At 38.3% G+C, this 9,045-nt stretch overlaps 3 protein-coding genes across 4 annotated transcripts; all 3 read left to right on the forward strand.

Annotated features, from left to right (window-relative positions):
- The first annotated feature begins 23 nt into the window (after positions 1–23).
- Positions 24–3,483, forward strand: LOC117373415 (serine/threonine-protein phosphatase 4 regulatory subunit 2-like). The gene is made up of 9 exons (XM_033969433.2): positions 24–195; positions 665–746; positions 832–1,002; positions 1,161–1,254; positions 1,326–1,363; positions 1,470–1,541; positions 1,630–1,767; positions 2,035–2,264; positions 2,690–3,483. Exons 1-9 carry the CDS (start codon positions 162–164, stop codon positions 2,965–2,967), a joined length of 1,137 nt encoding a protein of 378 aa, XP_033825324.1. The 5' UTR covers positions 24–161; the 3' UTR covers positions 2,968–3,483.
- Positions 3,484–4,254: 771 nt separating this feature from the next.
- On the forward strand, positions 4,255–6,158 carry guca1b (guanylate cyclase activator 1B). Its single transcript, XM_033969437.2, has 4 exons — positions 4,255–4,634; positions 4,715–4,864; positions 4,965–5,079; positions 6,031–6,158. The coding sequence occupies exons 1-4, from the start codon at positions 4,431–4,433 to the stop codon at positions 6,156–6,158; spliced, it is 597 nt and encodes a 198-aa protein (XP_033825328.1). The 5' UTR covers positions 4,255–4,430.
- A 467-nt stretch (positions 6,159–6,625) lies between these two features.
- On the forward strand, positions 6,626–7,887 carry oard1 (O-acyl-ADP-ribose deacylase 1). 2 transcript variants are annotated; one of them, XM_033969434.2, is made up of 5 exons: positions 6,626–6,817; positions 6,943–7,108; positions 7,184–7,242; positions 7,465–7,577; positions 7,657–7,887. In XM_033969434.2, exons 1-5 carry the CDS (start codon positions 6,662–6,664, stop codon positions 7,823–7,825), a joined length of 663 nt encoding a protein of 220 aa, XP_033825325.1. In that variant the 5' UTR covers positions 6,626–6,661; the 3' UTR covers positions 7,826–7,887. The 2 variants fall into 2 exon arrangements, with proteins under 2 accessions (XP_033825325.1, XP_033825326.1); XM_033969435.2 differs by lacking the exon at positions 6,626–6,817 and having other exon boundaries at positions 6,866–7,108.
- The last annotated feature ends 1,158 nt before the right edge of the window (positions 7,888–9,045 follow it).

The raw sequence follows: 9,045 nt of genomic DNA on the forward strand, positions 1-9,045 counted from the left end.
GCAAAAGTCTTTTTATTGTTGTCAAAAATCTACTTCCTGAATTTGAAATACGTCACTTGGCGCATGCGCAAGATGCTCCTGCACTAGCTTTTTGTTGATTTGCTACATGCTACTTGTGCTAACAGCAAGTATTTTCTGCTTATGTCGGCCTGGACACAAATATGGACATCACCACGTTACTGGAAGCGCTTCAAGGCAATAAAACACGTATTTAAATAAAATGAAGAACGATTGGCGACTGCCTCTTATCTTGATAACCAAAATACACCATTACCTGTTTGCTAGCCACGCCATCGTATTTTAGCCTAGCTATAAACATCAATTTGTTTCATAATTTAACTTAATGGGATTGTAGCTTTACATATTTCAGCGTTATTTGATTCCGTGATCTATCGTAATTACACATTTTTTGTCTGACTCTTTGCATGTCGGGTTTTATTCATACACTGCAGCTGAATGTCCACATGTACTGGATGTTTGTGTTGATCCTGCAGTTTTATTTTTATATGCCGCAGTTGCGCAAGATTAATAACGGGGGATTTGCTTTGATAATTGTCTACTTTATGTTTATATATCTATAATTTGCGTAGTTTCTTGTTATTGTTTTTTGTAGTTGTATTACACAATTACATTTAGCAATAATTTATTTGATTTTATCTTGTAGATTTTGAGAAGAAGGGAAAGAAAGAGACCATTCCACTTCTAGAGCAGTTCCTGTGTCATGTTGCCAAGACTGGAGAGCCACCGTGAGTAGACAGTTCAAAATTAAATGTTAGTATGTCTTTCTCAAAAGGAGATGTTATTGATGTTTTGCTTCTCTACCTCTTCTAGGCTTTCATGGACACAATTCAAACCATACTTCATGTTTAAGTTGGAAAGCATCATGGATAGTTTTCATGCTTCGGCGCCAGACCAGAGACATGTAGATAACCCTAATGTAGAGCATGTCACCTTCGAAGAGATGAAGAACAGAATCCTAAAAATAGTTGATGGCTACAACGGGTCAGTGTTTTATACACATCTAACAGAAATGAAGTTCCTCAGTTAAATGTCTGTATTGCACATTATTAGCATTACAGGTGACCCATTACATTTAACATGTCCTAGTAGTTATTCACTGAAGCAAGTGTTTCAATATTAATATTATTTATTTCTGACAGGATTCCATTCACTATTCAGCGCTTATGTGAACTGTTAACAGACCCTAAACGAAATTATTCAGGAACCGGAAAATTTCTTAGGGGCCTGGAGAAGGTAAGAGTTCTATAATAATGATACTAGCCTAAATTTTTATGTCTACTCATGTCATATTTTTTGTTATGCAGAATGTGATGGTCGTCAGCTGCTTATGTTCTACATCAGAGTAAGAACGGTTATAATATATTCTCAATTTTATCCTTGGCTCTGACTAACTTTGGTATTCATTGAAGACATTGTGTTTTTATTCTTATTTATTGTATTTATTGTAGAAAAAATGGGTCCTTGAATGCAAACAAAATGAATGGCGTGATGTTTCAGGGCAATTCTCAGTATTCTGAAAGGTAGGCAGTTCGTATTTAAAGAAAGCATTTTGATGTCAAGAGCTGTGTCTAATCATCTAAAAATGGGTTGCTATTTATTTGTTTATAGTCGAAACATCAATGGACCAAGCATGCCAAAACCACTCCACAGATCAAGGCTGGTTCTGGCATCTTCATTTTCATCTAATGGGCTCCCAGAGAGTAAAGAAAGTGAGACAACAACAGAGAAGCCAAAAGAACAAATTAGGTAACTGTAATCAACATGGGATGTTAAGCATGATTTAAACTTTATATTCTTTTGTGGTTTAATTTTGAGGTACTTTTTCTAATCTGGTTCCTCATTATTAGAGACCATTACATGTACATTTCTGATTTATGAACTGAAAAAAAAAAAATCCCCTGTTGAGAGAATCCAGTAATGTGCGGGGCAATATTATCTTTGTCACCATAGTCCAGTCCTATTTTTAATACTCAGCATTAATTTCATTTTTTGGTATTTCTGTGATTATTGTAGTGATACCGCATTATCAGAAGAGGAAGTGTCCCCAAACAGCGGGACTAAGAACAAGCACCAGGAGGAAGAGGAGGAAGAGGAACAGAATGTGGATGGCCCCGAGGTTAAAAGGCTGAAGACTGAGAGTGAAGAGAAGGAGCCAGTGCGACTATCAGAGGCACCGCACTCTGGCTCTGAAGAGGACTCCAGTGATGCTTTCTGTGAGACACCTACTATTTCGGAAAAAGAGGGTGAGTGTTAAATGGGCTTTTTGATTTGTGAAGTTCCACTTAGGGATGTCACAATGTCAATTTCAGTGTTGGGGTGTGGAAGAAGAAAGAAAACTAGCAAAAATGTATAGTCACTTTCACAGTCTTTTACATGGAATTTTAATTGTTGAAATTGGCACATTTTATGGAGGAAAAAGCATGTAATTCTTGTATCAGTTTAGCAGTTCATATTTCTGTTTTTGCTGTAACCTAAATGGTTATAATAATGTGATATAGTTGCTTGTATAATTCTTCTTGGTCTGTCTTAAACTCTTATGATTATTTGATGTAGAAATACATTTTGATTACTGTAAATGTATACCCAGACTGTGATTGGACCCACTATTAGACCAATGTAATTTAAGGGTTATACCTAAAATGTAAATGTATTTATTTTCTTCCCTTAGAGCAATGCCACGGAGATGAAATTTGTGAAAACCAGGACTCATCTGAAGACAAGACTCCCAAAAATGAGATGGAGAACACTGCTGTTGATCAACAAGAGGCAGAAACCTCCTTCAGAGACAAAAGCCGGGCTCTGAAAGCAGACAGTGTACAGAACAGTGACATAGGGGATGGAGAGGACCCAGTGTCCACATCAGCTTCTCCAGCTGATTCAACAGACTGTGATGTTGACTCTTCAGACAGCTCAAAAACAGAACATAAACCCGAGGGACAAGATTGAAAACCAAAAGCACAACTTGGCAAAAAACTGTTTACACTGTATATTATTACAGCAAATGTATATTTCTGTAGCACTGTGGTCTTCTAAGCAACAAGACCAGGAACAATGTGAAGTTTCCTGTTTCCTCTTAGTACAAGCACATTGTCTGGTCTCTAAACTGGAAGGATACAATAAGACTTTAATGAAAACTTGGCTTTTTCACTGTTAAAATTTCTTACCATTTGATCTTCATTTTTATACTTTTACCAGTGTATTTAAGTGTGGTTACTAATTTAGGCTGTTGTTTTATTAATATCACATGATAGAAAAACAAAAAAGATTGGTTTACAAATGGTTTATCTTGCTCATAGGTTCTTGTAACTACCAATAAGGAAACATATTTGATTTCACACAGGTCATAAAGTTTTATACATCTTTGTAATTAGCCTTGATATGTATATGAATTTTGTAAAAACTTGACACCACTTATTGCTGGCAGTATGTAACCTTACTGGATAAATAGAGGTTTGACTAAAATATCCTCTCCAATTTGTTATGTCTTAACTAGGTACTACAATTTCTGTTATTTCAATAGTTTTCATCTTTTGTCTAAAAATACACACATTCACTCTTTGCAAAATAATATTTGTAGATTTTGTATCAGATGGTCCATTTCAGTTTTATTTGCACAGAAAATTACCCCCCAAATGAAGCAGTTTATATAATCTTAACCCTAAATCCCTTGGCTAATAACCAGGTAGCGGTTTATAATATTCCATAAACAGATGGTGTGAATCAAGTCTATATTTGTACACACTTATTACAGTGACACAGTGGCCTTGACACTCATAAGCTAAGATTACCCCTATCTTCTTAGTCAGCTGTAACTTTGCTAGGAAGGAAGTCATACTATGTCGCCACCTGTAAAATGTAGTCTCAAATTGTATTGATTGTAGTTACGGTATATAATGCAACATCTAGATTAAAAAATAAAAACATTTCATGCCAAACAGAGAATTGCTTTTGGAAGGGCATCAAATGCAAAGTATGACCTATGACAATTTATTATGAGAATCAGAGTACAATGGCAGTCCTTTTCTGTGGCAAATGGAAAAAGCTGAAGGAAAAAAAAATATGCATGAAGATTTGCTTTATAACATTGTATAAGGCCAGAGCAAGTGAGAGGAGAGGTGTTGCAAAATCATATCAGGATGTATTTCCTAATTGATTCTGACAAGTATTTATTACTAATCCTTCATCATGTAATCTACACAGTCTAAGTCTCACCTTTGCATTCACATTGGATTGGTCTCAGTTGACAGTACAATGCTTCTTACCACAGAATGGACCAGAAATTTACTAAAATAATTGAATTTTCTTTGTTAGATCAAGAAATGTCCAGTGATGCCTTTTGTCTGTAGATTTTTGAATAGAATAATGTATGTGATTACAGAGTAGATCTAGTTGAAATATCTAAATTCAAAATGGGTCAACATCTGAGTGAGGAGAGTGATCCTGACAAAGAAATAGATGTTGCAGAGCTGCAAGAGTGGTACAAAAAGTTTGTGGTTGAATGTCCGAGTGGGACTTTATTCATGCACGAATTCAAGAGCTTCTTTGGAGTTACGCAGAACCAGGCAGCGGCTAACTATATCGAGAACATGTTCAGAGCTTTTGACAAGAATGGAGTGAGTACACATTGTTAGTTAAGTAGTATTGACTGAATGTTCAATATTGTTGCATGTTAAGTTTCTTTTCCACTGCACAGGACAACACCATAGACTTTCTGGAGTATGTAGCAGCTTTAAACCTAGTGCTAAGAGGCAAACTGGAACATAAGCTCAAATGGACGTTCAAAATGTATGATAAAGATGGGAGTGGGTGCATTGACAAAACTGAGCTCCTGGAAATTGTGGAGGTAATAAAGCCATTGTTCAATGTGTAGGCTACTATGCGTAAAACAACACAAAAGGGTCACATGATTCAAAACAAAGGTCTTACAATACTTCCTGTTACAGTCCATATATCGACTGAAGAAAGCCTGTCATGGAGAGCTGGATGAGGAGTGCAATCTTCTGACCCCAGACCAAGTGGTGGACCGAATATTTGAGCTGGTGGATGAAAATGGAGATGGTAAGAGTTATCTGACAGCCTGAGGGCGATATTACCTACAAGATAATTTCATAGTAGGTGTTTTTGTTTATTGAGTGCATTGTCTAAAAAGTCTCCAGAAGAATAGAACAGAATAATAGTGTAGCATTCTGGTGTAAGGAAACACGCCAAATTTCTTCTGGTGGTTTATTTTCTGAACACAAGGGCTACTGTAGGCCATGACCCACGCCAAAACAAGAGAAAAACAACAGCAGTCTCAACTCACTAGAGCCAGTCTCCAAAACAGACCAGTAACTGACCAATACAACTGCATATCAACGTGTCGGCATAGCAACCAAGTGTCACATACACAAGCAGATACATTAACAATAACACATAAACAGATACAAGAACAACAAAAGGTGTCAACGCTGAACTAAACACACAATATCAGATCATTACATTTAAAAATGATATTCACTTTATGCGTTGGCACTTTATGCGTTGGCACTTGGTTAAGTAAACAGTTCTTTCATTTTTTGTGCAACTCTTGAAACTCAACTGATGAATTGTAAAAAAGTGTGATCTGAATACTTTTAATTGGGAATTGGAAAAGGTTGGTTAAACCACAAAAAGAACAAAAAATAAATACAACTGTGTCTTGGGATAGCTATCCTTATTTCAAGACTAGTAAAGGTGCAATATGTAACTTTTGTGTTGGAGAATCTGGTACCAGGCCAAGTTACAGGTCAGATCTGCTTGGAGTAAAATATTAAGTTAATGCAATACTGGGGAACATTCCAGGTAAAACAATAACATTTCCATGGGAACAACAAGTAAAAGGCAATCCGAACACCAGGACAGTTAAGTTAAATAAGAAAAATCCTTTCCACTCCGATAATGTAATAGATTCTCAATTTAACAACAGACTGACTAACATAAATGATTTGAGAGTTAATCTAATACTAACCCTGGCTCGGCTGTAACCCTCAGGTGAGCTGTCCCTGGATGAGTTCATAGACGGGGCACGGAGGGATAAGTGGGTGATGAAGATGTTGCAGATGGACGTGAACCCAGGGGACTGGCTAGGAGGAGAGCAGAGAAGCAGCACCGATTTCTGAAGACTTCTGAAAACACTGATCATGATTTTGTACACATTTATTCTACATAAAATACTGTTATAATGGGTTTATAAAATGAATGGAACTCTTGCTTCATACTTTATTGTGGAATAATCAAGACGTCTACAGGGTTTAGAATAATTATATTTTAACACCATCTCATTGTTCTAGTTATGCTTTTAGAAATAATAGGCTCTAAATATTTTTACAACGATCATCCCTTAGTATAATCACTGAAATGATTATATTGAATGGTAAGTGCAATGATATGCTTATCAAGTTACGACAAAGGATTGAATACAAATAAAATACATTATGTTTTAAAAATACCATCAATTTATTGTTTTGTTTTTGAGATACAATATTAAATATATAGGGGAAAAAAAAAAAAAAAAAGATCACGTGGGTAATAGCGGGATCACGTCGGTTCTCGCGTGGTTTTAACAATACTTCCTGTCTATGCAAAAAGAAAACATGATAGTCCACATGGTAAATGGACAGTTATGAGAGTTTTGTCTTTATGTTCTTGGTGTGTTCGTGTCAGTAACGTCAGAGTGAAGGCCAATACTTACTTGATACTTCCAGGGCTCAGAGTTACTCATTTCTCTTCACTAATGTCATCTGATGTCCCTACGCGCGGCCAAACCGATTCTGCTCAGGTAAAATCTAAAGAATATTTTGACTTTGTGCATCTACTGTTGATTTTATTGCTGGGTTTACCTGTATCTGTTCTTGCTGCTCGGCGTCGTGGATCTGCGGTGTAAAACTGCCCCCTGCTGGCCAGTGTTCAGAAGACACGTGGAGCATCACTTATGTTACTGGGGACCTGTTCTCCTGCCCCCGGGACGAGTCCTTGGCCCACTGCATCAGTGAGGACTGCCGCATGGGGGCAGGCATCGCTGTCATGTTCAAGAAGAAGTTTGGTGGAGTGGAGGAATTAAAGAAACAGGGTGAGTCATCCTTTTCCAGGACAATGATGAGAGTTAATTGCTAAACTTGTGGGCTATGATGTTTATTTTTAACAGGGAGACAGGTGGGGCAGTGCGCTGTGCTGGAAAGAGACAGCCGCTTTGTGTACTACCTGGTATGTCAATCCTTTAGTCAGGAAAAACATAATCTTGTGAGGGTTTTCAAGCTGGGACCCCCAAAATAACCATGCATCTGACCCAGGCCCCCACAGTAAAATTAAATTGATTTGTATAATAATAATTTTGGGCTTAATTGTATTTATTTGAATAGTTCATTGTGTTATTTGACCAAATGTGCCAAATGTTTGTTTCAACCTTAACCTGTCACATTTCTACAGATTACAAAGAAAATATACAGCCACAAACCAACATATGACAGTCTGAAACAAAGCTTAGAAGATATGAAGTCTCATTGTGCTGAGTATGGGGTATCCAAAGTGTCAATGCCCAGGTTGGTATGCTATTTTATCCACTTTATTTGATCTATGTTTTGCTATAGGCATATTTGTTTTCTTTTCTATTTTTGACAGGATTGGCTGTGGCCTGGACAGACTGCATTGGGGACGGGTTTCTGACATTCTGAAGGAGGTTTTTGAACACTCAAATATTTCAATCACTGTTTACAGCCTCCCTGAGAAAACTGAGACCACAGTGATGAGAGAATCCAAAAGAGAGGCTCCTCGAAAGCGTAAACATTAAGGCTACTTTATGCTGCAGTTTAATTTTCTATGAAAATGGAATTTTATTTACAATAATTTACAGGACCAGTATGTATTTTTGTGTTTTTTCTATTAAATGTCATATTTTCTGAATGATTTGGGTCTGTGTACTGGTAGTCTACATGTTGTTTAAAAGTGCATTATTAGTCCATTTATTGAGTTTACACGTGTGGACTGAGTAAACATTCAATTGGAAGCCGTGTAGCTGCAATATTTGTTTGGCATTGTGCACTGGATTATTGATCTGTGCGCATTGTACCTAAAAGCAGCTGGGACACAATAGCGGCACCAGATGTCACCAGCCCATTTGACAGCACAAAGTCACGCACTGTGTGGGAAACCCCCTTTACTCAATGGAGGGGCGTTATGTAATCACGCCGAGGCGGGCACACACGGACAATTACTTTCTGACTTAATAAATTCTTGCATTGTGCTAAAATCAAGTTGTAATAGCTGTAGGTGACCTGTGCCTTTTGCGCCACTGTCATCAATGGGCCAATTCATAAGGATTACGCATTGACATGAGCTGCACAGTCTTATCCGAATCAACCTGGCCTCAAGACAGTACCACGGCATCACTGCAACAACCAGCCTCCGCTCCCCTCTCCCCCGCCCGCTCCCTCTGCTCTGCTCCCGACTGGCAATTAGGCTTCACACACTGCAGTAAGAGGACCTATCCCATCCTAGCAGCAGCGAGCGCACAGATACCATCCTCCCCGACCCTACGACAAGCGTTTCAGCTCATATGTCCGAATACGCGCCCCGCCTGTCTTATATTTTAGCTCTTGTCCCACTGCGGTGCACCAGTTTTCCTTCACTACAGCATCTATCTCGCCTTTCAGCCAATCCCTTCTTCGCTTCGCACGACAAAAACGCACAGCTCAGCATTTTTTTCAACATCACTTAGGGCAAAAAATAGCGATGGGGGGTGGACTAGTGATGGGTTGGGCGGGAAGCTTACTGGTGCATCACAGTACGGGACACCTTCCAATTAAAAAAGAGAGTTTATGTTATTGAAGAGCGCTTTGGCCAATCAGGAGCCGGTGCAGGGAGAAGCAACAGAAAAAAAGACGAGTTGGAGCGAGTGGACAAGGAAAAAACTGCAGCGTGTGTGTGTGTAGTTTTATCCCTCCCCTGAGCGGATCTTTATCAATTTGGCAACTTCAGTCTTGGGGTGTAAGCGAATGGCGCGTGTCTGTG

The sequence above is a fragment of the Periophthalmus magnuspinnatus genome, chromosome 7 (genome assembly GCF_009829125.3).
Source record: "Periophthalmus magnuspinnatus isolate fPerMag1 chromosome 7, fPerMag1.2.pri, whole genome shotgun sequence".
Classification (NCBI taxonomy): Eukaryota; Metazoa; Chordata; class Actinopteri; order Gobiiformes; family Gobiidae; genus Periophthalmus; species Periophthalmus magnuspinnatus.

Coding starts and splice junctions, on each gene's coding strand:
- LOC117373415 (XM_033969433.2), top strand. CDS start 162: ATGGACATCACCACGTTACTGGAAGCGCTTCAAG. Junction 1,364..1,469: donor TGCTTATGTTCTACATCAGA/GTAAGAACGGTT, acceptor TATTTATTGTAG/AAAAAATGGGTCCTTGAATG. Junction 1,768..2,034: donor AAGCCAAAAGAACAAATTAG/GTAACTGTAATC, acceptor TGATTATTGTAG/TGATACCGCATTATCAGAAG.
- oard1 (XM_033969434.2), top strand. CDS start 6,662: ATGAGAGTTTTGTCTTTATGTTCTTGGTGTGTTCGTGTCAGTAACGTC. Junction 7,109..7,183: donor GGAGGAATTAAAGAAACAGG/GTGAGTCATCCT, acceptor TATTTTTAACAG/GGAGACAGGTGGGGCAGTGC. Junction 7,243..7,464: donor GCCGCTTTGTGTACTACCTG/GTATGTCAATCC, acceptor ACATTTCTACAG/ATTACAAAGAAAATATACAG.
- guca1b (XM_033969437.2), top strand. CDS start 4,431: ATGGGTCAACATCTGAGTGAGGAGAGTGATCCTGACAAAGAAATAGAT. Junction 4,865..4,964: donor AGCTCCTGGAAATTGTGGAG/GTAATAAAGCCA, acceptor TTCCTGTTACAG/TCCATATATCGACTGAAGAA. Junction 5,080..6,030: donor GGTGGATGAAAATGGAGATG/GTAAGAGTTATC, acceptor TGTAACCCTCAG/GTGAGCTGTCCCTGGATGAG.